This window comes from Macaca fascicularis, chromosome 1 (genome assembly GCF_037993035.2).
Source record: "Macaca fascicularis isolate 582-1 chromosome 1, T2T-MFA8v1.1".
In the NCBI taxonomy this organism is placed as follows: domain Eukaryota; kingdom Metazoa; phylum Chordata; class Mammalia; order Primates; family Cercopithecidae; genus Macaca; species Macaca fascicularis.
In genome coordinates, this window is record NC_088375.1 from 67,653,675 (window position 1) to 67,680,453 (window position 26,779).

General features: G+C 41.1%; 1 protein-coding gene across 2 annotated transcripts; it reads left to right on the plus strand.

The window, feature by feature from the left end:
- Nucleotides 1-284: 284 nt before the first annotated feature.
- On the plus strand, nucleotides 285-24,623 carry UTP25 (UTP25 small subunit processome component). Of its 2 annotated transcripts, none has more exons than XM_074035467.1 (12): nucleotides 285-498; nucleotides 2,424-2,463; nucleotides 3,113-3,350; nucleotides 5,492-5,700; nucleotides 7,408-7,496; nucleotides 9,145-9,555; nucleotides 11,286-11,505; nucleotides 13,223-13,425; nucleotides 14,655-14,837; nucleotides 14,973-15,085; nucleotides 15,827-16,072; nucleotides 23,609-24,623. In XM_074035467.1, exons 6-12 carry the CDS (start codon nucleotides 9,349-9,351, stop codon nucleotides 23,850-23,852), a joined length of 1,416 nt encoding a protein of 471 aa, XP_073891568.1. In that variant the 5' UTR covers nucleotides 285-498; nucleotides 2,424-2,463; nucleotides 3,113-3,350; nucleotides 5,492-5,700; nucleotides 7,408-7,496; nucleotides 9,145-9,348; the 3' UTR covers nucleotides 23,853-24,623. The 2 variants fall into 2 exon arrangements, with proteins under 2 accessions (XP_073891568.1, XP_005540776.3); XM_005540719.5 differs by having other exon boundaries at nucleotides 5,492-5,665.
- Nucleotides 24,624-26,779: the final 2,156 nt, after the last annotated feature.

Below are 26,779 nucleotides of genomic sequence, written 5' to 3' on the forward strand. Positions count from 1 at the left end.
TGATATTTTTATTGCAGTATACTGTAAAGTCACTGCATTCGGCTATCTCCGGTACTACACATTTACACAGACTGATTTCCATAACCAAAACACAAGCACAAAGCTCATGCCTCCGACCCAAGCAACGCGGGAAGCCCAGCTGCCCACGTTCTGGGGCTCTGAGAACATATGGGAACCAACGCCCGTACTTTCAAAGTGCTGCGGTAGGGGGCAGAATAGGGAACCGGATGTTCTAAGCCTGTCGCACGAGCGCGACGTAAAGCGGATCTGCTTTATGGCACCTTGCTTTCGCCGTAAAGCGCCATCAGGGAGCCCACGTGCTAGTGTTGACTGGACAGCTTCCTGGTGAAAAACGCGACTCTTCCAAGTGGGCAAACTTGACATTGTCGCTATGGGCAAACGCGGGAGCCGGAGCCAGAGCCAGCTACTCAACACCCTAACTAAAAAGCAGAAGAAACATCTTCGAGATTTCGGCGAGGAACATCCCTTCTATGACAGGTCTGAAGGGGCGTGACAGGGTTCCCCAGTCGCCAGGGTCGTATCCTCGGGTTTGGTCCTCTGGCCTCCCGGATAGTGCTGCTCCGGCCTTTTCCCACGCTTCCCTGGCTCCCGCCGTGCTCGGCCGGGGAGATTCTGGCGCCATCCCGCTGGGAGATGGAGTGCTTCACGGGCCTTTTTGTTGAGCCCGTAATTTCATGCTAAGAGACACGCCCGTTGTTTGGGGGCGGATTTTTTTTTTTTTTTTTTTGAGACAGTGTTTCGCTCTGTCGCCCAGGCTGGAGTGCAGTGGCGCGATCTTGGCTCACGCAACTTCTGCCTCCCGGGCTCAAGCGATTTTTCTGCCTCAGCCTCCCGTGTAGCTGGGATTACACGCGCCGGCCACCACGCCCGGCTAATGTTTTTTGTATTTTTAGTAGGAATGGGGTTTCACCTTGTTGGCCAGGCTGGTCTTGAACTCCCGACCTCAGGTGATCCACCCACCTCGGCTTCCCAAAGTGCTGGGATTACGGGCGTGAGCCACCGCGCCCGGCTATGGGGCCGGATTTTTGTGTGGTCAGAGATCTTCTAGGAATTTTTTGTGGAGATATATATATATATATATATATTTTTTTTTTTAGACGGAGTCTCGCTTTGTCGCCCAGGCTGGCGTGCAGTGGCGCGATCTCAGCTCACTGCAACCTCCGTCTCCCGGGCTTAAGCGATTCTCCTGCCTCAGCTTCCCGTGTAGCTGGGATTACAGGCGCCTGCCACCACACCCGATCAATTTTTTGTATTTTCAGTACGGACGGGGTTTCACCATGTTGGCCAGGGTGGTCTCGAACTATTGACCTCAGGTCATCTGCCCGCCTCGGCCTCCCAAAGTGCTGGGATTACAGGCATGAACCACCGCGCTTGGCCTGTTTTTATAATTATTTTTAACTTACATAAAATGATTGTACATATTTGTGAGATACAGTGTGATATTTTGATACCAATACATGTACCCAATGTGTAATAATCAAATCCAGGTAATTACCATATTCATCATCTCAAACATCATTTCTTTGCTTTGGGAACATTGAAAATCGGCTCTTCTATCCATTTGAAAATATACAATAAATTGTTATGGTCACATTATATGTTTTCTGTGTTTTTAAAGAATTTGTTGGGACATCACTGATCTATGCAATTACAATAAGGAAATAAGTCTATTAGTAGTTGTGGTTTCTCTAGAAATGTGTAGGTGCAGTTATGATCTCAGTGCTCATCCCACTACTTCGGGCTGCTTTATTATCAGTTAGGGACATTCTTTTTTTATTTTTTTTCCTTTTTTTTTTCGAGACAGGGTCTCACTTCGTTGCCTAGGCTGGAATCCAGTGCTGCAATCCTGGCTCACTGCAGCCACCACCTCCTGGGCTCAAGCAGTCCTCCTGCCTCAGCCTTCCTGGTAGCTGAAACTAAAGGTGCACAGCACAACACCGGGCTAATTTTTCTTATTTTTTGTAAAGATGAGGTCTCAGTATGTTACCCAAGTTGGTCTCAAACTCCTGGGCTCAAGTGATTCTCCCACCTTGGCCTCCTAAAGTGCTGGGATTCCAGATATGAGCCACCACTCCCAGCTTAGAGGGACATTCTAATTAAGAAATTTGCTAGAAAAAGATGAACCCCGAGATCTTTTATTTAGCCAAGTTGTATCCTTCTTTTGGATGAGAGCCATGTGTAACTCTAGTGTTTGTCATGTGACCTCGTTAAACTTTTCATTTGTCAGTTATTAACCATATTCTTGGAAGCCCTGCCCAAGTGCATGTGTAATTTTTGCATGACTATATCTAAAATGTATTTATAATGTTATATTCTGCCTTTTTCATTTAATGTCTCATTTGACCTTTTCCTAATTTCTACATACTAGTAGTTAGAGTGTAACATTGCCTGTTTCTTTTTAGGGTTTCCAGAAAGGAAGCAAAACCACAGATTTGTCAACTGGTAATGCTTTATACCTTCTTTTTAATAGTTGGTTTTGGGTTGTTGCCACTACGATTATATCTAATAATAAAGCTTGATTACATTTCTGTTTCTTTTGATTTCAGATGCAAACTATTATTTTGGCAATATTACTTAATTTTAAATGAAGATGTCTATAAAAATGCCATTGTGATGTCTAATACAGAAGCTACAGTTTGAAATTGTCCCAGGAGACTAGCCTATTAGGCCCTGTTACAGAGGCTTACCAGAGGGTTCTTAGTGAATCCTAGGAGGGAATATCTTTTTTGGTTAGCATAAAGGAATCACAAATACAGTGCAAAATGAACAAAGGGCCTATCATATTAAAATAAACTAAAAAAGAAGAAAAACCTGTTTTCTTTTGTTGTTTTGTAATTGTCCTGTTGTTCTGTTAAACCTGTGGCCTGATGCCTGGGACATAAATTAATCTCATAACCTGAAGTTTTATGTTTTAAAAGTGAGCAGTAGCAGTTTGGAGAATATGAAGAGCTTCTAGAATCATAGCTAGATTAGCAATTTTAAGTAAATTTGAATTTGGGCTTCATTGAATAGATGTTGGCTTGATGATAGTTTTAGGGTAACAATGAGAACAATACAGTTTTTGTTCTTAAAATTCTCCTTTTCTTTTTAGTCAGAGAGTTCAGATTCTTCAGATTCTGAAAGTGAATCAGAGAGTGAGCCAGAACAAGTTTCTGGCTACCACAAACTACTTGCTACATTAAAAAATGTTTCTGAGGAAGAAGAGGAGGATGAAGAGGAGGAAGAGGAAGACAGTATTGTAGATGATGCAGAAATGAACGATGAAGGTGGTGGTAGCGATGTCAGTGTGGAAGAAGAGATGGCTGCAGAGGCTACTGAAAGTCCAGAGAGTAAGTGTCTTTAATATAGGCTCATCATCTTTGCCAGAACTATAGGCAGTTCACCTCACGGGCATGGTACCTTGTAAACTGTGTGAGTTGGATGAAAGGATGTGAATCCAAACCAGGGATTTAACCTTGTTAGGTTTGATTATATCTTTGAGAATCTGATGGAAACACAGAACCTTCTTAGCACAGCTATGCAGAAATAACATTTTTGCTTGTCATTTCAGGGACTACACCAGTACTAGTGAAAGACCTCCTAATACAGAGGAAGGAGAACACAGTTCTCTCTTTGTGACTGTCTGAATTTATTGAAGAGGTTACTGTTCTTCCCTTAGGGAGACCAAGTTTGATGGAAGATAGACATAAAAACATATAAAAATTTTCAAACAGTAGATTTGCGATTGCATGGAACAGCTAGATGTAGGGTGTTGAAGAGACGCAGAGTGGTTGAACACTGCCAGCGTAAACTAGGGAAGGCTTCAGGGACTCTGTCTCACTCAGACTTCAAGGTGACTTTTTTCTTCAACTTCAAAATCACCTTCATTGAGGTATCATTTACATACAGTAAAATGTATCCAATTTAAATATGCAGTCTGATGGGTTTTGATAAAGGTATATATCCAAATCAAGATACAGAACATTTCCATTACCTCCAGAAATTTTTCTTGTCCTTTTGCAATCAGTTCCCCACCCTTGGCATCAGGTAGCCACTGACCTGCCTTCTGTCACTGTAGATTAGTTTTGCCTGTTCTAGAAATTCATATAAATTGAATCATACAGTATGACTCCTTTTATGTCTAGCTATTTTTGCTTCTCATGTTTTTCTAATTTATCTGTGTTGTGCATGTATTAGTTGCTTATTACTTTTAGTTGCTGGAATAGCATTCCATTGTCTGAATATATCTGGGTGACTTTTTACATCTTATTATTTTCATGCCTATTTTTCTTACAGACTTATTTTTTTCTATACCTTCTGGTGTTATATATCATTCCAGGTATTTTAACTGATCAGTTTTACTGAGATAAAAATTCATTGACTTACACTTAGGAATTTGTTTTGTTTCTATTTTTCTTTGCTTTTTTGGATTTTTAAAATTGAAAATATTTTTTATCATTATAAAAATAATATATATTTACTGTAAACATTTAAGAGGGTAGCATAGTTACCCACTATCCCTGCTACCCAGAGATAAACACCTTTAGCATTGTATATAACCTTTCAGACTATATTTTTATGATTATATATGTGAGTATGTATACAAAGTTATGTGTATCTGTATAATGGCCTTATACATTTCTGTAACTTCCTATATCTGTAACTGTGGATTCACATTAGCTTCTTAATTACATAGTATTCCATTGTAAAAATATGATTGTACCCCATTGATAGACCTTTTTTCCCCCAGTTATTTATCATAATCAGCACTGCCTTGAACATCCTCTCATGTACGTCTTAGTGCACTATGTCTAGTTATTATTTTAGAATAAGTTCCTAGAACTAGAACTGGGTATATTAATCAGAATTCTCCAGAGAAACAGAACCAATAGGATATGTGTGTATATGAGAAAGAGATCTGGCTCACGCCTGTAATCCCAGCACTTTGGGAGGCTGAGGCAGGCAGATCGATTGAGCTTAGGAGTTCGAGACAAGCCTGGCCAACATAGCGAAACCCCATCTCTACAGAAAAATACAAAAATTAGCCAGGAATGGTGGTGCGGGCCTGTAGTTCCAGCTACTTGGGAGGCTGAGGTGGGACGATCACTTGAGTCCAGGAGTTGGAGGTTGCAGTGAGCCAAGATGATGCCACTGCACTCCAGCCCGGGTGACAGAGCCAGACCCTGTCTCAATATATAAATAAAAAATAAAATGCTCATCCAAAAACATCCTCGCAGAAACATTCAAAATAATGTTTGGCGAGATATCTGGGCACTGTGTCCCAGCCAAACTGAGACATAAAACCCACCATCCCACATCATGCATTGATGATTAGGCTTAATTTTGAAATCGATGTTTTCTACCTGAATTTACCTAAATATAAATAGTATCAATGAACATTATTGTTGGTATAGCCTAAGGAAATAAATTTTGTCAACAGAAGTATAATTTGTGAGTAAATAATTTGATAAAATGTTTCTCAAAACTGCAGATGTACCTTTATCTGCTGACCCTGAGGGAAAAGAAGATGGGGAAAGGCCACCGGGCACATTACAAGCATCCCCCGAAGAGTTCACAGACGCAAAACACGAGTCACTGTTCAGTCTGGAAACCAATTTTCTGGAAGAGGAAAGTGGAGACAACTCTTCTTTGAAAGCATCTCAAGGTCATAGCGCAGTGTGTGTTACTTGAATTCACCAGGTGCTTAGTATGGAATTTGTGTACTAATACACATTGAATCTATTATTGGAACAAACAGCAATAAAAACAGTTTGGTGGCTATATCTAGAGCTGGGAAAAATACTTCTAAAAGATATTTTGTGTTTCTCAAGGGTTACTCAGTGTTTAGGGGTTGGAGGGGATGTTTAGGAGAACAAACAACTTAAGAATGATGGTAGGGAAGGTCAGCTTCCCAGGCCTCACATTTTCATTATTGGGGTCAGGGGAAGATTTCTGATTTTCTCCCCAAGCAGGGAAAGAGAAAGAAAAAGAGGAAAAATACTTCCTCTACCCCTCACTTGCTGTTCTGTTTTGGAGCAGTAATTTTTCAGATTTGCAAGACCCAGGGGTGGCTAATCTGAGTGGTCTTTATTACAGGGAGACCCTCAAAAGCCAAAAAGCCCTACCCTGTGTCTCCTGCCTCTCACAGACTCTTGACCACTCCTGTGACCAAATGGCAGTCATGTGGACAAGACGTGCCTATGTCAGGGTTTGATGGGTTCCTGCTGTCTCAAGTCCAGTTTCTCAGCCAGTGTCTAGGTGGGCAAGTCAGGTTGGTCTTGTTCTGTATCCTGATTGCCTTCGTTGATCTCATTGCCATTCTTCAACCCAGCTTTACCTTTAATGAAACAGAAATTTTAATCCTTATTTGACTCATTTAGTTCTGTTGGTTATTTTGCAGGAGAAGTGACAGGTAGAATTTGGAGATTTTAATACAAACTCCCTTCTGAACGATTAAAACTTAGAAACTTTGGAGGAAACATTAGGAAGCTTGACTGTCCCATAATTTCTGTGGTGGTTTTGCCCATACAGATATATTAGCATCTAGAATTCTTATGTCCTGTTGTTCACTCTTAGATATTTAATACAAGATGCTTTTCGTTTGAAATTTTACTGTTTGGATGCTTGAATGGGTCATTTAACTTTGTTCTGTTTCTTGTGAGTGGGACTGGGAGAGAAGGTTGGGTGGCTAGCTCAGAATACTAAAGATTACTTGGAGTGCAGATGCTATCATGTGGATCATTTGTTCAATTCTGTGGAGTATTGATCATTTCTATGTGTCCCAATGCAAGATCAATAAGACAAGGTTCTTAGAGACCTTGGAATCTGCTAGATAAGACATGTGTGTATATATATATATATATGTGTGTGTTGGAATGGGTGGGCTGGGCAGGGCAGGAGACTAGAGAAAGTGATGACTCTGTAGGGAACAAAGGGAGCCAACGTTGTGCCTAACACAGTAAGCCTGGGAAGTATTTATTGTGATTCAGTGGGTAACATTAAATTGATAACATTTGGATATTATCCAAATCCAGCCTCAGTGAAGGAGAGGCTGGAACTTTTGGTTGAAAGAAGGAAATGCACAGAGGCAGAAGAATTTGAGGGCCATATAGTCCAGAAATGACACTGAAGATGCAGGTTGGAGGTATATCCTAAAGTGCTCTGAATTTTGGGCTGAGAAGTTTCTTCAAAGGTTTTCAAGCTGGGAAGTAATATAATTAGAGAAATGTTTTAGGAAGATGAACCTTTCAGAAATTTTTAAGCTCTGGACTTGGCTAGAGGATGGGGAAAGGCAATGGAGAAAAGGATGAGTTAACACAATGAAGATCAACATGTCTTTCACAGGGGAAGACCAGAAAACCCCTCTATAGTTGCATAGTGTGCTGACATTTTTTATTTCTGAATTAGATCCATTTCTTCAACATGTGAACAAAGAACTGAAAGAAAAAGAAATTCAGGCTGTTGCCACAAATCCCAAAACCACCCACGAGCTTAAAGTAAGTGTTGCTTGGTCATCCTGGTCAGAAATAGAGAAAACTCTAAATAAAACAGTGGTCTTGGGTTTTAGTAGCCTCCCACAATGTATGATATACACCTGTGGTAGATGACTTGCTAGGGAAGCAGGGCATAGGAAGGCTAGAAGAGCCTAGTGGGGCACAGGTGTAGCCAGAAAAAGCACCAAGAAGCTGGAGTGTGGGTGCCAGATAATATATAATGATGGGTAAGAGTGGATTTGGAGACCAACATCTTCAAGGAGCTGTCGCATTTTGACCAAAGGCAAGTTAATGTGCTTTTTTGCTATTCACTATTCTAGTCTGCTAGAGGGGGATCATAATACCTATTTCAAAATAGAATAGTTTACTAATACATAGTGTTCAGCAAAACGGTGTTCATTAAAACAGTAGGTACTACTATTGTTGATTTGTTTGAAATTATTGGAGGTAGGTCCACAAATAAATTACCCAGACACTGGGCAGTTTTTACTTCTTTGTTCCCACCATTGATACCATTCATCAGAGTTGGTCATCCTTTTTTAATTGAAATTTTTATTGAGGAAATAATTATAGATATACATGCCATTGTAAGAAATCATACAAAGACATCTTGTACCCTTGGCCCAATTTTCCTCAATAGTGAAATCTTGTAGAATGGTAGTATAATGTCACAGCCAGGAAACTGACATTGATACAATCTACCAGTCTTACTCAGATCTGGTTTTACTCCTGTTCAACTGCGTATGCCTGTGCCTGTATTTAGTTATATACAATTGTATCATGCGTAGGTTCCTGTATCTACCCCTGCCATCAAGATGTAGAACATTTCCCGCAAAATATGGATCCTTGCTGCCCTTTTATAACCACATCTACCTCCCTCTATGCCCTACCCCACCCCCATTTCTAAGCCCTGATAACTGCTAATCTGGTCTCCATTTCTATAATTTTGTCATTTAAAAAATGTTAAATGACTCATACAGCATGTAACCTTTTGAGATTGGTTTTTTTTTCCACTCAGCATAATTCCCTGGAGATTCATCCAAGTTATTTCAGCTGTCAGTAATTTATTTCTTTTTATTGCTGAGATTGTCCTATTTTTAGATCAGCAATTTAGCTATAATGCAAAAATTCTTAAACTTGTATCCCACAAAATAGAAAATAGTATTTCTTAGGATTTAAACAAAATGGACAGATTTCTTGTCATGGAATTTGTCAACACCTTTAGTATCTAATGGACATTGTGAATCTCCCTCAGAGGAATTAAGTTTTGTGATGTTTATCAAGGGTATTTGACTATGGGACCCCTTTGTTTCTAGAATGAATGTTGACTCTTCCCAGAATATATTCCACAGAACAGTGTGGGACAACTGATAGGGTGAAGAGCTCAGATTTGAAGTCAGAAACCTTGGGGTCTAGCCCTCAGCTTCTTTTCTTCTGTGTAAACTTTGTCTGTATCATACAACCTCTGTATAAACCTCAGCGTTTCCTAAACTATAACGTGAGTATCATGGTAACTACCTTGCAGGGCTGTTGTGAGGATTAAATGAGGATGATCTATAAATAATGAAAACATTTGCTAAATATATTATTATGTGAATGTAATTTACTGTTATTCATTTCTAATTTAGCCCTTGATCTGTTTCTCCCCTAGTGGCCTATCCTGGGCCAGCTTGTCTTTTCCTCTAAGTTTCAGAAGTTGGAAACATTTAAACCCACAAAGGATATTGACTTAAAGTCACTTCATCTCCAGAAGCCTCTGGAATCCACCTGGACTAAGACCAACAGCCCGTTCCTATCTGGTCCCCAAAAATCAAGCAGCCCATTCACCCCCCTCCAGAAAGAACTCTTCTTAATTATGAATTCTTACCGGGACCTGTTCTACCCAGAAAGCACTGCCCTGAAGAACGGGGAAGAGATCCGCCATGTGTATTGCCTGCATGTGATAAATCACGTCCTCAAAGCCAATGCCCAGGTGCTTGGCAACAATAGCAGACACCGAAGCCAGAAGTTTGGAGTGGGTGATGATGATGACTTTAGAGACCAAGGGTTAACAAGGCCCAAGGTGAGTGCAGCAGGAAGGCTTTGCTCTCGAGAAGGAGGCTGCAAGGCACTGCCATAGAGGTGCCTGACACTTAGCAGGAACTTGGGTGTTTTAATAATTGGCATCATGAATGAGCCCAAATGTGAGCATAGTAAGTAGGCCAGGTAGTGTCAGAGCATCACTGCAGCAGTTTAGTGGGCTGTTTCTGACAGTGGATGTAGCTGGAAACTTGTGAGAAGGAGGCACTTCGTGACACTTTCCTTAAAGATAAACCCAGAGTATATAAATAAAACTCCATTATAAATCTCTTCTTTGTGGTTGTCAGAGCTGGATGGGACCTTAATGAGCCTTTTATCCAATCCCTCCGTATTACAGGTGTGGACAGCCCCAAATTTGTAGAAGTTCGTAGAGGGCCTTGCTAAAGAGAACCAGGGAAAGAGTAGCAGAGATGAGACAAGAACCATGGATTCTCTTCATTAAGCCACATACATATGACAACCTTTGAAAACAAAAATTTATATTTGCCACTGTAAAGTTTTTGCTGCTTAAAGTGATGAGTTTATATTCATAAGTCTAAGCTCTAGTGGATTTGAGGCCTTAACAGGAAATGGCTTTCAATTATGTCTACATTATTCATGATGTTATAGAACCAGGACTTGTCCCCCTGCCCTGAACTGCATCTCTCTGTATTGAAGAGCCTCATCTTTTTATAATTTTCTCATTGAGTTTAATAGAATCCTAGAATTTTGATACTAATGTGGCTTTTGGAGATTTTTTAGTCAAACTCCCTTGTTTAATAGCGGGGGAAACCAAAGCCCTGATGCTTACTTAGTGTCACCGCTGGAACAATAACCCGGTCCTCTTAAATCCTGGTCCACCATTTCTGTACTGTATCAAGCTAAGTCCACTGCACTCCTTGGGGCTTGAACATCAGGGTTATAAGGTTATTTGTTTCCTTTTAGAATTACATAGAAGAATAAGAGGCAGATTATCTATGAAACATATTATAATTTGGTGAATTATGTGGTTTAACTGGGGTTATGTCCATTATGTTGTTTACAATAGGAAATTAGAAATTAATCATTTATTAAGCATCTTTGGTTTTTATTCTCAACAGTAACTTTAAATATTTTTGAATATGCTTAGAAAGCTGAGTCCTGTTTTTCCCATTAATTGTGGTCATTTTTTTTTTTAGAAATGCTTTATTGTCATTTCTGAAAGACTGTACTAGAGAATGCACTGAAAATGTAATGATGTGTTAATCCTTTTTCTTACCTGCGTTATTTCTTCTCTACTTGTTCCATTTATTTATTTGGCATGTATTTATTCACTGTGTCTTAAGGATAAAAATATTGCACTAAATGCTGTGGGAGACACAGAAATGGAGTAACACTTCTTTCCCTCAAAGAGCTCATGTGTTTATGTCCTTGAGTTTTTACTAGTAGACGTATCTGTTAGAGGTATTGGCTTATTGTAAAAGATATTTCCAAATTCTGCTTGAGAAATGTCTCAAGCAGAGACGCATGGATTCACGGGTCTAAAGTCCGCAGGTCATGGTGCTGGGGTTATGAAACGTGCTGTTTCTGGTGTTGAGCCAGGCCCTGTGCAAAGGGGGTAACATAAGTATGTTTCCTGGGCTGGGAGCCACTGCTCTACATGGAGCTTTTTAGCTCCACTTCCTCAGCAGGTTCACCTCAAGATCTGGTTCCTTCCTCTTGCCCCTACTAAGGCTGCTGTTGCTCTCTGCACAGGTACTGATAGTGGTGCCATTCCGGGAAGCTGCTTTGCGGGTGGTGCAGCTCTTCATCAGCCTCCTCGAGGGTGACAGCAAGAAGAAAATCATTGTGAGCAACAAAAAGAGGTTTCAGGGAGAATATGGATCAGATCCTGAGGAGAGACCACCCAACTTGAAGAGGCCTGAGGATTATGAAGCCGTGTTTGTGGGCAATATTGATGACCACTTCAGGATTGGTAATTCTTCCTTATCTACTTTGAGACCTAAAGTGTGAAGGTCTGCATAGCTGGAGACCAGAAGCTGGAATTAGACATTTTTCCAGTGGATCACTCGCTGCGCCTCTTAACAGAACCAGTGTGCCTTTGAGACATGTTGTTTGCCTTGGGAGAGTCTTTTCTTGGCTAATGGGGTGGATATTAGGCCAGTGGAGTGGGGAGGATCTCTGAGGCCACATATGAAAGGCACATATACATTAATAACAGAAATTTATAACAAGTGTATAACAGAAGTGTGTAAGCACACCCATAGCTGGTAGCAGATAGATGCTACAAGGGGTGCTGTAGGATGTTGGAAGTGATGGGGCTGATGGGGTCATTCTGGGGAGGCTGAATAAACTGACTGTCTCTACATAAAGGTGGACTTTCTCCTGTCTGCTACATAATGCCTACCCTGAATAATCTCCACACATGACTTCCACCCACATTTTCACGTTTTTGCTTGTCTCTCATTCAGCTCCCATTGACTTTGGTTGGTTATACCTTTCTAGAGTACAGTTCTTGAGAAAATGTTCATTAGTCGCATATGGTCATTCACAAATACTTATTGAGTATTTACAGTGTGCCAGGCACTCTTGAGAATATACGAATAAATATAGAAATAAAAGTTATAGTTCCTATTGCTAAGGAAATCCAGCCTACAACAGGGAGCAGGCAGTGCAGGATACATGTGCAGTGGTTGTTCTTGGAGCATTTAAAGCAAACCCCTTACCCAAAATGGGGGCAGGGTGGTTAGGGAAGATGTTGTGGTGGAGGTGTCATCCGTATTAGGTGGAAACCTATGCAGGATTTAGCCAGTTTCAAAGGGAGGTAACTGAGTGGAAGAAAACATTTCAGACAGGAAACTACCTGTTGCAGAGGCCTCAGGGTGACTAAGCTTGGAATGACCTGTGATTCACACAGGCTTCGGTATGGTGGAATGTAAAGCATAGGAGATGAGAGCCCATGTTTTGTTTGGAACATATATGACTGTCCAGCAAGCAGTTAGTATATTGTTCTGGAGCTCAGGAAAAAGATAAGGGCTGGAAATGCACATTTGTGTGAAGGTGACGTTAAAGCCACGATCAGTGAGTCAGTTTACCCAAAGCTTTATGCAGCATGAGAGCAGAGCTGACAAGTGAATCCACCAGTTTGTGGAAGAAGAGTTCTTTGGATCTGGAAGGATAGACAAGGGCCAGGTCAGTGATAGAAGCAAAAGTGAGCGTTGAAGTCATGGAAATGATTAGCGAGGAAAAGAACATTGCAAGGCAACTGTTTGTACATTCTGTGCCATTTGTACATTCCTCATAAGAAGCTCTCAAAAGTGTTCATCCTGTTGGTGACTGAGGACTGTGAGGACCTTAGCAAGAGTCATTTCTCTGGAGTCCTGAGGAATCAGAGGCCAGATTGCAGTGGAGTGAGAAGTGAAGGAGAGATTTGAAAGTAGAGACAATTCTCTGGAGCAGTTTGATGGTGATGGAAAGGAAGAGAAGGTAGAAGCTAGAAGGGACTATAGATGCAAGGGAAAGATTTCTCTTGTTCTTATGTTTTAATAATTAAAGCAGTTGAGCACAGTTACATGCTAAGAGGAACATAAGAGATGTGGAAGCAATAGAAGTGGTGGACTGCTTTGAGAGGGTGGAAGGTAATGGCTTGGTAGTGACTAATGAATTGGTGTGTACTTGGCTGTTTTGTGTAGGAGTGGCAATACTGCAGAGAAGCATCCGACTCTATGCCCCGTTTTACTCCTCGGATATCCTCATTGCTTCCCCCCTGGGCTTGAGGACCATCATTGGTGGAGAAGGAGAGAAGAAGAGAGATTTTGACTTTCTGTCTTCTATTGAGCTTCTCATCATTGATCAAGCTGACATTTACCTGATGCAGAACTGGGAGCATGTCCTGGTAATGCTGGCCATTCACATTCAGTGGAACAGTATTCATGTTTAGAGGGATAAGACACCCAGTGGTTTAAGTCCTAAAGAATTATTTAAGTCCAGATTAGAACTCTGTTTGGAAGCAAGGACACATTCCACATTTTCTAATTTGAAAAAGTCTTTTGTCCCCTTTTCTCCCCACAGATTGTCCATAATTAAACTATCTAGAGATTATAATTCCTGTCAGTTATTTTCAAATCTCCAGAAAAGATTTCTTTCCTTTAAAATTTCTTTCTGCTAACTTTAGGGTGGGTGGATGGGTGGATGGGACGGGTTGATGGATGGATGAGTCCTCATTGGGAACATCTTTACCTAACATAATCCCACATGTGGTTTTTTCTTATGCTCCTTTGTTTGGCCTTTAGTGAAGATGGGGAAACCCCGCTGCAGACTTTTGAAGGTGGGATTTTGTTTTGTAGAGAAATATAGGATGTCTTTATTTCCCGATGTAATTTGTACTGTTATTTTTTTCTCCTTCTCCGTACACTCTGCAGTGTTAATCAGTTTTAGGATTGAAAAATTGCTTTGGAACAATCCTTATTGAGGAACTATAGGTTTATTTTTCTAAGGCATATGGGAACTCACCCCTTCTACAACCCCATGTCTTGAAGCTTGCAGGAAATTTGGGACAAATGAAGGGTAGGACTTACTTCTAAAGTAGGAAATACATTTATTGTACTCATTATCCTTCAATATATATTACAAGGTGAAAATATAATTAAAATGGAAAAGGCATTTTGGCATAGTTGAGTTATATTCTTCGATTTGAGGAGAAGGCAGGTATGGTGACACTGCGACTATTCCCAATGTTTTGAGAACTAGGTCATTGAGGGACAGCAACTCTGTTTTCCATGTCATTTCCCTTCTTGTCCAAGCCTGGGACTTAGGGACCCATAGAGAGACCAGTGTGGCATTTCAGAGGTTCATTTTAAAGGAATATTCCTGTAGGTACCATTTTGATCCTTTGTTAAAATTCCAGGAGGTGGCCAGTTTTAGCTTATCTCCTCATTGGGCATGTTTGGCTGGCCATGGGCAAGTCGCTCACCCATGTGAGCCTCAGTTTTCTTATTATAATTTAGGAGATGATAGTACATGCTCCATGGGCTTAACTGAGTTGATAGACTTGGAAAATGTTTAGCAATGTCCAACATGTAAATGCTCAATCAACACTAATGGTATCATTATTTCTACTCAAAGCATTTGATGAATCACATGAACCTGCTACCCCTGGACTCACATGGGGTAGACTTTTCTCGAGTGCGGATGTGGAGCCTCAATAATTGGTCCAAGTACTATCGCCAGACACTGCTATTTGGGGCCCTTCAGGATGCCCAGATCAACTCAGTGTTCAACAAGTACTGTGTCAACATGCAAGGCCAGGTGGGTTCTTATCTTGTTTCCTCAGTGTCTTCATGAGCACTGTTTATTGTTTGGGTCCTAAAGTAGAAGGAGGGGATAGCATCTGGTCAAGAAGGGGATGGCTGTCTACCTAACGCTCTCGTTGACTACTGGCAGGTGGCTGTGAGGAATGTCCCAATGACAGGCTCTATCAGTCATGTCCTGGTGCAGCTCCCACATGTCTTCCAGAGGATGGAAGCTGAAAACCTAGCTTCAGTGATTGATGCCAGGTAACCCACTGCTCCCAGCAGGCCCCTGGGGACAACATAGAGAGATTTGACTTGGGTGTCCAAACCTAGAATTGGATTCCATTTTGCTTTTATTGATTACTGTTTACCAAATCAGATGAGATAATTTAATTTAATTATGTCATTTGTCAGAGGAGGAAACTGAAGCCCAGAGAGAAATAGTGACTTGGCCTAGGTCTCCTGACTAGTAGTGGGGTTATTGCTATAAATCAGGACTCTTTCACTCTTGACGGTGCCATTTTAAAATTATACAGCTTTATGCTACAAGGTGTCTCATGTCAGCAAGTTAATTGTAAGCCCCTCAGGGAAAGAACTATTTTTCCAATTGTATAGAAAATTTCCCCCTTTTTCTTCATTGTGTTTAGTTAGGGGACCCCAAGGAAGCTTAGTCGGGCTTAGTATATGGTAGATGTTCAGTGATTATTTGTTGACTGACTGACTGACTACTGACTAAATAGTGTGGTGTGTACCTCCTAGAATAATTCTCTGGGATATAATGGTATTACATCTGTTTTTTACAATGAATAGTATTGACACTTACTTTTTTAGTGTGCTTATCAAGTTTTATCCTTACATAATCTGTTTGAGAGGAGGGAAATCCTATTGGCCTCTGGGGAGGTAATCTTTTAACACGAGATTGTGATTTGCCCAGGGTCACACAGTTAAGAGACACCATAAGCTTCGCTCTAGACATTAACTTTGCCCTTTGCCATTCCAAATCAGGTTTAACTTTTTTGTGAACAAGATTCTGCCGCAGTATCGTGATGCAGTCATGTCTCACACGCTCATCTATATCCCCTCCTACTTTGACTTCGTGCGTCTTCGAAATTACTTCAAGAAGGAGGAACTGAATTTTACCCACATCTGCGAGTACACGCAGAAGTCCGGTGTCTCCAGGGCCAGACACTTCTTCCTTCAAGGAGAGAAACAGTTTCTGCTTTTCACAGAGCGCTTCCATTTCTACAAAAGGTAAAGTGGTGCCCGGTTTCAAGCCTCCTCTCTGCAGGGGACGTGCAGGACAAGTCATGGCCTGCTCTGAATGCATGGCAGGCTTCGTGGTGTTGTGAGATCATCCCTCACTCTCCCACTCTTACAAAGTAGCGAGAGTTTTTGGCCTGGACAGACTCTTCTTAGTTGGTTAGTTGGTTTTTTCCCAAAATGGGCATTGCTGAAGAAGGACGTAGAAACCAAAGCATACCCTGTGTATAACCCTGGAGTGAAGCTGTGGTTGTACACTGCAGGAAGGACATTACAGGACAGCTCCGATGAATACAAGGAAGGGGAGGGACCTTTCCTGTGTTCACTTGAGTTTTCCCTGTCTAGACTTTTTCCCTCTGTCTTCCCCCAATGCACAGACAAGCATTGAGAGCTGTGTTTCCTGGGGAGATGGAGGCTGAGTACAATGTCAGTTTCCAGACACTTGCAGTGCTCCTGAGGTATGCACAGATACTCCCTACCAAGGAGAACTAGGACCGTGAGCTCCTTGACATTTGCAGGAGGTAGAAGGGTAAGGGCTTCAAGTTGAATGTTGAAGGGTTTCAGTGTTTGCTTAGCTTTCCTACTAGGTGACTTTGACAAAATAAGTTGATTGGCCTTTTTGTTATTTTTTTAAAAACTCAGGCCAGGTGCGGTGGCTCACGCCTATAATCCCAGCACTTTGGGAGGCCGAGGCAGGCGGATCACCTGTGGTCAGGAGTTCAAGACCATCCCGGCTAACGTGGTGAAACCCCATTTCTATTAAAAATGCAAAAAATTAGTTGAGCGTGGTGGCGTGTGCCTGTTATCCCAGCTACTTGGGAGGCTGAGGCAGGAGAATCGCTTGAACCTGGGAGACAGAGGTTGCAGTTAGCTGAGATGATGCCATTGCACCCCTGCTTGGGCAACAAGAGCGAAACTCCATCTCAAAAAAAAAGAAAAAGAAAAAGAAAAAAAAAACCCTCTAATTAGGATAGTGGCGGCCCTTTTGGCCCTACAGCTCATGTATTTTATTGTTTTGCTGAGTCTCTCTCTGTTGATAAATAGAAAAGGCTTTTTTATTTTATTTTTAGATTTTTATTTTCAATTTTCATAGGTACATAGTATGGAAGAGGCTTTTCTTAACCCTTGCCTGCAGAGATATGTAAATTATATTCTGTTACCTCATCCTGATTTCACAGTAATGTCCAGTGGATTTAAGTTCTGACTTTACTGTTTTATTAACTCACAATGGGTGCATTTTCTCAGAGAATCCCAAACAGATATGCCAGAAATCTCCCAAGCTTTGGAGCACATTAGATGACGCACTTTGGCATCGCATTACCTTTTAATTTATGCTAAAACAATTAGGATGGTGCTCCCCAAATAATGTTCTTGTTACCAGGATGGGGAGGGAGGAGTCCCAGCAGCTTGCCTAGGCATAGCAAAGCTGGCATGGCATGACCTCTTAGAGAGTTGAGGATTGATTAAATTTGTGTTTCCCAGGCTCCATTCTTGGCTACCCAGAGAAGGCTGCTTGGCCAAAGAGTGTTAATGAATGCTTGCTTGTTGGCCTCATTATTTGCTCTGTTCCAGTAAGTTGTCGTTTCCATTCATGTTGGAAAGTGTCTGGGGGAGTTGCACTCATCAGGTCTTAAAAGCTCTTAGCTTTCCATCGTCTTGACAAATGAAAGCAAGCCCTTTAAGTGAAGTGGATGGATTGGAAAACTTCCCAGTGTGATTGTCTATAGCAACTGTGAATTAAGCTGGGATGAGGACTGCTCTTAAATATCTCAGCAGCTTTTCAAGGACAGGGCATGGCGCCCTTTGTAAGCAGGACAGTCCCCTGTATTATACTGTCTGTTTATTTACCAAGCTGTGTTGCCCTCAAAGTCACGGTAAGGACAAATCTCAGCATATGCCATTTGCTTTATGCCCTGGGCCAGGTTAATTGGTGTTTCTTTTGCAGAAGATGAATGGAAATAATGTGCTTTAGAGTTCTGTAACAGCTAATTATCTCAGTTTCCAACTATGGAATTTTTTGCTTGAGAGATCACCAAGGTGATGATGGGTGTTTTCGTGTACAGTGTCTCTGTGATTTGTTTTTTTTTAATTTGACCTTGGAAAAGGTACGCTTTTTGGAGGGGGGCTGGGTTGTGCGTTTGTTTGTTGTTTGTTTTTTTAGACAGTCTCACTCTGTTGTTCAGGCTGGAGCGCAGTGGCGTGATCTTGGCTCACTGCAGCCTCTGCCTCCTGGGTTCAAGCAATTCTCGTGACTCAGCCTCCCGAGTAGCTGGGATTACAGAAGTGCATCACCACGCCTGGCTGATTTTTGTATTTTTAGTAGACAAGGTTTCGCTATGTTGGCCAGGCTGGTCTTGAACTCCTGGCTTCATGTGATCTGTCCACCTCAGCCTCCCGAAGTGTTGGGGTTATAGGCATGAGCCACTGTGCCCGACCAGAAAATGTACATGTATTTCATATTGTAGTATCTGACTCTGTTTTTATATTCTCTATGACAGCTGGCAGTGTTAGGAAGATTCGAATTCATTTTTGAGTTAGCAAAAATTTTTTAACCTGAAGATTTGTTTTATTTGGGGAAGATTAAACTAGCAGAATCTTAGAATTAGATGAACATTTAGTCGTGATAGCCCTCCCAACGATGGGTCACAGCTCTTTTCCAGTGTGTTATCAGTGGGTTTCCACGGTAGGGAGTATCTCAACCAGGAGGCAAGTCAGAAACTGGAGGTGGGATTTGTGGAGTTTGGAAAGGCTGCTGGGAGTTTCTGAGTACTCCCTTCCCCTACATGAGAATCCCTTTTCTAGAAGTAGTAGACTTGGTCTTTATGGACCGTAGGAAGGAGCCAGCCTTTCAAGTGCGTTGTGGTTGCCTCATTTGTCTTTAACAGTGGCTGGTGAAATAGACATCTGGAAGGTCCTGTCAGGGTGATTAGGCTGTGTTTGTAGGAGTCACTGAAGACAAAGCATATGTAAGGGAGGAGGAAGGCAGGGGAAGGGGTGCTCAGGCTATGGAGACTTGGCACTAACTGCCCCTTGGAAAAGGCCCTGGCCATGTTCTCTGTTGCCAGGAGATACTTAGTCTCTATTGTGGTTGCATTGGGACTGAGACAGATTTTCGTGTGTGTGTGTGTGTGTGTGTGTGTGTGTGTGTGTGTTTAATATAACTCTTAACGGTTTTATTGTTTTGCTTTTCCTGATTGTGAGGGTATTACACAGTTATTGTAGAGAACTTGGAAATTTTAGGTTAAAAATCTCACTGCCGTGATATAAATACTCTTTTTGGTATTTTTTTCCATCTTTTTTATATGAAAAATGTGTGCGTGCATGTATGCACCTGCACGCATGCACACACAGGTGTTTTTTTAAAAAAAAAAAAAACTTAAATGGGGATCTTTTTTTCTTTTAGGGATTTTTTTTTTCCTTTGTCTGAGATGTTTTATGTGCTTACTGAAAAAAATTCAAAGATGTTAACATTTTGGCCTGTATATTTGTATATCGTGGATTTTTTGTGTATATTTTTAAGTTACTATATATAGCTCTACCACATCCTCTCTTCCCCCAGGTTTTTATTTGAAAAGATTTCATTGTGAAAGAAAATTGTTAAGAGACTAACAATAAACATCTGTTTATTTATAAACCCTTTTACCCCAGATTCCACCAGCTGTTCTCATTTTATCACATTTGCACATACCCATCTTCTCTCTATCCCCACTCACATCTCTTCTTTTTTCTTCCTGAACCACTTGAAAGTAAAGTAGCATGAATCTTCAGTGACACTTTACCCCTAAATATTTTAGCATGTAGCTCCTAAAAACATTCTTTTATCTAACCATAGCACCACTATCATGCTACCTGATGTTGCTACAACAATATCATCCGATATCTAGTCTATATTCAGATTTTCCTAGTTGTCACTGAAATGACCATTATAGCCCTTTCCCTTCCGGCCAAAAAGGATTCATTAAGGATCATACATAGCATTTGGTTAACTTATTGCTTTTGTTTCTTTAATCTAGTTTAGTTCTCAACTGGGGGACAATTTTGCTCCCTCAGGGACATTTGGCAATATCTGGAGACATTTTTGGTTATGACAACTGGAGGATTATTCTGGTGGTTCTAGTGGGTTGAGACCAGTGATGCTGCTAAACACCTTCGTTCGCAGGACAGCCCCCAACAACAAAGAATTAACTGTCTCAGAATGTCAGCAGTGTTAACACTGAGAAACCCTCATCCAGAATAACTCTCTTGCCTTTTTACTTTTTCATCACGTTGACATCTTTTTGAAGAGTCCAATCTGGTTTCCTGTAGTATGTCTCACAGTCTAGATTTACCTAATTGTTCCCTTATTATTTAGATCAGTGGTTCCCAAACTTTGCTGTACGTTAGAATAGAAGCTTTTAAAAATCCAAATGCCCAGGTGGCATCCCAGTACCAATTAAATCGCAGTATCTGGGATGGGGACAAAACCTAAGTATTAATTAAAAAAAACAAAAACAAAAACAAACCAGCCAGATGATTTCAATGTGCAGCAGTTTGGGGACGACTGATTTAGAATAAATATCTTTTGATAAGAATCCTACTTAGGGAATATTACTTACTTTCTACCTCATCTCATCAGGAGGCACGTAATGTCACTTTGTCTCATTCTTGGTGATGTCAAATCACTAAAATCACTTAGTCAGTGTGCGTATGTAATTAAAAAGTAATGTGTGAGGTAAACATCACATTGTATTTAATGGCTACGTAGTATTACATTGGTTAGTTAAGCTAGCTTCCTTTTAGTGGCATATAGTGTTTTTTTTTTTTCTGTTTTCTGCTGTTGTATATAGTAATACACAAAACATCCATATGCATATATTTTGATGAACTACTTACCTAGTTATTTTCTTGGGATAGATTTTTAAAGGAAAACTTGTTAGCACAGAGGCTATACATAGTTAAAAATGTGTCATGCATTGCCACTTATTTGCTCCTTCACATCTTTTCCATATCTTCTCCCGAATTCATAGACAAAGTAATTTATGCTCCATTGACCTATTTCTCCGAAACCCCATAGACTGAATTATTGCTACTGATGTGATAGTCAAAATGATACCTCATTGTTTAGATGTCTTTTTCTTGCTTTTTTATGTCTTCTGTAACTTTCAGTGGAAGGTAGAGGCTGAGGTAAATAATCCTTATGTCTGGCCACACCCCTTCCGTAGGCCAATGGTGTGGGTGCTGTCAATCTAGTCAGGATTTGATTTTTATAGATACCTTCCCAACACCACAGACTTCAAATACCTCCAGCAAACAGTGGGCTTGGTATAGGCTCTCGGGTGCTGGCGGGTTTTTCTCAGTGTCCTGATCGCTCAGCTGTCACCAAGGCCTCGACACTGAGTCCAGAGGAGGGTCTCACTCCACACTCGGACCCCTCCTCACAGGAGGCCTCTTGCTTGTTTCTCCTTGCAAGGCATCAAGTCGGGAGGAGGGGGTTCTCCTGGTCCAGCTCAATTTTTGGCCACCCTTTTTATTCCACGCTTTGGGGGTGAGGCTTTCTTAGGGTTCCTGCCCCGCCACCTCCGTGGCAGCCAGACTCTACCTTTTATCTGTGAGAGATCTTTGTGGTGAAGCGTATATAGCTTCTTCCCCAGTCGTGGCAGAACTCTGTTTGTATCAGTGCAGGAACTTGGGCTGAACAGGTTTCTTACCCCTTCCCCTAGAGCAGAATGCTTTTTACTGGGTGCAAGTCTTGTGTAGGGGAAAATGGAAGGGTAGGGGTTTACTGTCCTTCCATTAAGGGCAGACAACTTTTGCTTCTCCTCAGCCGCCTCCCGCCGTGAAGTGGCTTGCCTGTCCCTGCTTGCAGCTAGGGGTAGGGGACAGGGTGGTTCCTTCCCTCTTTCCCATCTGCTTCAGGTGTTTGCCATGGGTTTCACGGTAATGGGCCTGGGAAGTAGGTGGGCTTTCATGTCCCTACCACCAGTGGGATCTCCCTCGGGTCTTCTGCTTCCTCCAGGGCTCCCAGTGCAGGCCTCTGGAATGAGCTCTTGAGTGGATATGAACTAAAGGAGCATCCAGGGATCCTTGGGGTTCTGAAGTCAGGCAAGCCTATTCTTGCCCTTTAAGAATTTGTTAAAAGCGTATCTATTTTCTTACTACCCACTTTTTTGGCAGAGGCCGTCTTTTCTCCTGTGCTCCTCCTAAGGTGCAGTAGTTCCTGTGCCCTGTTTTTCCTCAGAAGGGCTATACTCTTTGGAACTTAGTCCATGGTGGGCTGAAGCTGGTTCACACTGGCTCTTGAGACCTGGTTGCACGTCTCTGTGTCAGCAGCGTGACATTGGTAGCTTGAAACTGACAAATCCTTCAAATTAGCACCCTCCCTTTCTCCCACTGAGGACCAATTATTAAACATACACCAGCTCACCAGCTAATTCAGGTTACCTGATTGCCTCATGATGGTAGCTCTCTGGGCTCAAGAAAAGGAACATTTTTGTATAATAGATTATCTGACTTTTTCTTATTAGTATAGGAGCAATATTCTCTTGAGTTTTATACATTCTAAGCAGAAGTAGAACTCAGTGTTGTTTTTATTTTGAGAACTAGTGAGGTAGAACAGTTTATTCAAGTTTATTAGCCATTAGAATTCCTTCTTTACGGAAAGGATGTTGAAAAGTGAACCACATAATAGATCACAGTCATGGTTTGGGAAAGGAAGGTCTCCAGAGAGATCAGGATGAGCCATGAGGGAGAAAGACAAGGAAAACTTATCTTCTGTGAAAGAAATACAATCCCCAAGGGAGTCTAACGTCTTCAGTGTATAAGAGAAACTTAACAGGAAAAATGAGAAGCTTGTCAACATATAAAATCTTTTGTTACGGAATCCCACAGGGAACGGTTGACCTCAGCCTGACTGAACCATACTGTGAGTCAGTCCCTTGGGTCTACACCACCCCCCACCACAGGGCAGCACTGTGCAGCCGGGAAAGAGGTGGCAATGCATACGCTGTTGAAACTAATTGCTTTCTCAGGATGCCTAGTGGGTCCTTGCGCAGGGTTTTGACATCTGCCATGGAGTTAACATGTCTCCAGAGTGGCAAGAAAAGACTTACAGGAGTGTATTTACAATTTGTACAGCTTATTTTATGTACTGGGTCTGACTGGTCTCCATTCTTTTTTGCCTGATTATAATAAGGCTAATGTTCCATTTTAAGTGCCTGCTTTTTAAGTTTTCTGTGACAGATTTTTAAATCCTGATCTATTCTTTCCCATGATACCTCAGACTACCCAGAGTAGGATCAAGAAATGTGTATTTATTTTATCATTATCTTAAGCCAAATATTAGGACTTTGAATAAAAGTCATAAAATGACTTTGTCATAAAAGTAAGTGCTGCCACCTCAGAATAACTTTTGTTCTGTTATTTGTGCCACTGTTTTTCTCCATTAGCAGGAAGCAACAAGCATGAACTATGCCTCTGTACAACTCCTAGGTAGTTTTTCTAGAACTTATTTCTCAAGTTGACATAGCTCTCTCTTTCCAATTCTAACAGGTATACAATAAAAGGCATCAGGAACCTGATTTTCTATGAACTGCCGACATATCCACACTTTTACAGTGAAATCTGTAATATGCTGAGAGCCACCAACAGAGGAGAAGAGGCCACGTGGACCTGCACTGTTCTCTACTCCAAGTATGATGCCCAGAGGTTAGCTGCCGTGGTTGGTGTGGAGCGGGCAGCACAGATGCTACAATCCAAGAAGAATGTCCACCTCTTCATTACTGGAGAAAAATGAAATTTTGTTGGACAGGAAGTGGTATTTGGCATGATACACAATGTTTGATTCTATGCCACTTGGACCCAATTCTGATTACTTACAGAAGAAGGATTGATACAAAGAAAGTGCATGAGTCAATGTCAGTATTATCTGACATTTCTTTCTTTTCAGGTTATGTGTCCCTGAAAAGTTAAATGTAAACCAGATTTTGGTAAATCACATTTTTCAGAAGTGAAGAGGGGGCTAGAAGGACTCTGAGAAGTTGGTAGAAGAAAACTTCCACTTGTGAATATTTTTATGAGACATAAATTCTTTTATTACAATTTACCTCTAATTTATTACACTTAGTAAATTCTTCCAGATTTTTCTATTTGTTTGACACTTTCTTAAAGTAAGAATACACATCATTGCTTGTGAGAACTGGTTATGAGACATTGGAATACTTCCTGCTGCTACATGTCATCTTAATTTTGGATGGCATGGGTTTTGTAAAACTTACTTTCCCCCAGCCAAACTTTTTTGAAACCTTAGATAATCCACCTTAATTCAGCCTAGAAGAGTACATTGATTCACTGATCTTTTTTTATGTTCATAATAGTAAATGTTTTAGTTTTGTTCAAATATATGCTTAAAATCACGTTATTTAAAAAACATATCTGCTCTGTCTCAAGAAGTAATTTTGTTGAAACTCCATGTTAAAATATCCATCTTCAACAGTAGAGTCTTCATAATAGCTGGTCATTTTTTGAGTCATAACAGATGCAAATAAAAAGAAAATTACATTTTTAACAACATTTTTATTTTGAAACATTCTCAAACAGAAAAATTACAAGTACAGAACCTGAACCATTTGAGAGTAAGTTGCCAACCCAATGGGCCTATCACCTTTAAATACTTTAGTATGTATTTCCTGTAAACAATTAAGAGTATTGTTTGTGACTAGGAATGCCCCACCAATAAGGATCATGTGAACATTCCAAAATCCAAAAATATTCGAAACACATCTGGTCCCAAGCGTTTCAGATAAGAGATATTCAACTCATCCTAGTATGGACTTGTAGTTTCTTCTTTTATTCATGGGTTGCAGTTTGTTACATCATTATTTCTTTAGACGCGTAACTGGTCTCAAAAATGGCCGGTAGGAGCACCTTCAAGTTAGCCCCTGTGTACTTTTGACATGTCCCCCCTCTACTTGGGCACCGCTGTATTTTTTGACAATGAGACATTGCAGGTTTCTCTACTCCAGCCCTGCTTGCTTTTAGTAGGAAATTAGTTTAAAAGGTTAGATTGGAGTGCTTACTGTTGTGGTGCCACTCATCCCAGGCTCCGTGGTCAGAACTTGGGAATTGTGTACACATATGCACATACATATGTACACATGTTATCTGAATTTGCTTCACATTAGTATCTAAATTTACTTTCATATCCATATATTGAAAACCGTGAAATCACACCAGTACCTCCAATTCTAGTCCAACAGCACAGGGTTGCTTCTCATTTTCTTTCCATATTGATAACTCCTTTCTCAGACAGTGGCTCCCATTATCCTCAACATAATAACCCGTGATTGGTACAGACTTTTTATCCTTGGGCACATTTAAAACTGCTTATCAAAAAAAAAAGTAAAATCACTTTTGAAGTAGTATTTCTGCTAAACATTGAAATAGACATTTTTACTTCTGTCTTTTTCTCCAGCATGGTAAATAAAACCATTTATTCCATATTTAGATGGTTTTCTAAATTTCAGAAAATTTAGTTGTAGATAAAAGCCAACCAAACCCATGCTACAAATAACTTTATATCTGTAGGCATGTCCTGTGGCTATTGGCATAATTGTACTGCTGTTTATCATAGATCCTGTATATTGTCAGAAAAGAAATGAGTTTATTTACCTCGTTCAGAAATGTGAGACAAAGGGACTGGGATTACCTGGATCTTTCTTTTTTTTTTTTTTTTTTTTTTAGATCAAGTCTCGTTCTGTTGCCCAGGCTGGAGTACAGTGGCATGATCTAGGCTTACTGCAATGTGTGCCTCCTGAGTTCAAGCAATTCTCATGCCTCAGCCTCCCGAGTAGCTGGGACTACAGGCACATGCCACCATGCCCAGCTAATTTTGTGTATTTTTAGTAGAGATGGGGTTTCGCCATACTGGCCAGGCTAGTCTCAAACTCTTGACCTCAAGTGATCCGCCCACCTCAGCCTCCCGAAGTGCTGGGGTTACAGGCCTGAGCCACCATGCCTGGCCGATTACCTGCATCTTTTTCTACTGCCATATTCTTTTGCCTGTGAATTGTAGTTCTCATGGTTCCATTATCACTATTCACAAGACTCCCAAATCTCCAGCTTCTCTGGCTCTCCACTCACATATGAGCTTGGATTTCAAATCCATGATGTAGCCCCACAAATAACCATTTTATTAAGCACCCCTAGTGATTTTCCTGCTGGCGTAGAGCCAAACCCAGCCAACTGCTTCTTGCCTACAGAGAGCACTGAGGATTTCAAGTGTGAACAAAGTAGTGCTGCTTTGTTCCTGGCTCAGCACCTGGAAAGAAGGTAAGCCTCTGCAGTTGGCCCTGGCTCCTTAGTGCATTGCAAAGAGTGGAGACTCTGGAATGGTTTTATTAAAAGGATGCCTTAACATCTGGTCTCTCTCACACGTAATAAGGGAGAGGAGAGGCTACTGAAATACAGATACATGAGCTGGAATTACACACTATCTGGATGTTAACAAGGCTCATTTGCAGGAAGCAAGTGCCTATATAGGGTCTGTGGAATATAGACAAAGGAGTGGTCCCAGTCCTAGGAAGAGTGGAATTGAAAGGTAGGGAAAGGAACTTACCCAGAAAGTAACACTTTTAAATGTTTTTTCTTTCCCCATAGTTAAAACAACCAGCTTAGCACTTTTCTTTTTGAGAGAGAAAAAGCTTTGAATCCTGGATGCTTCTC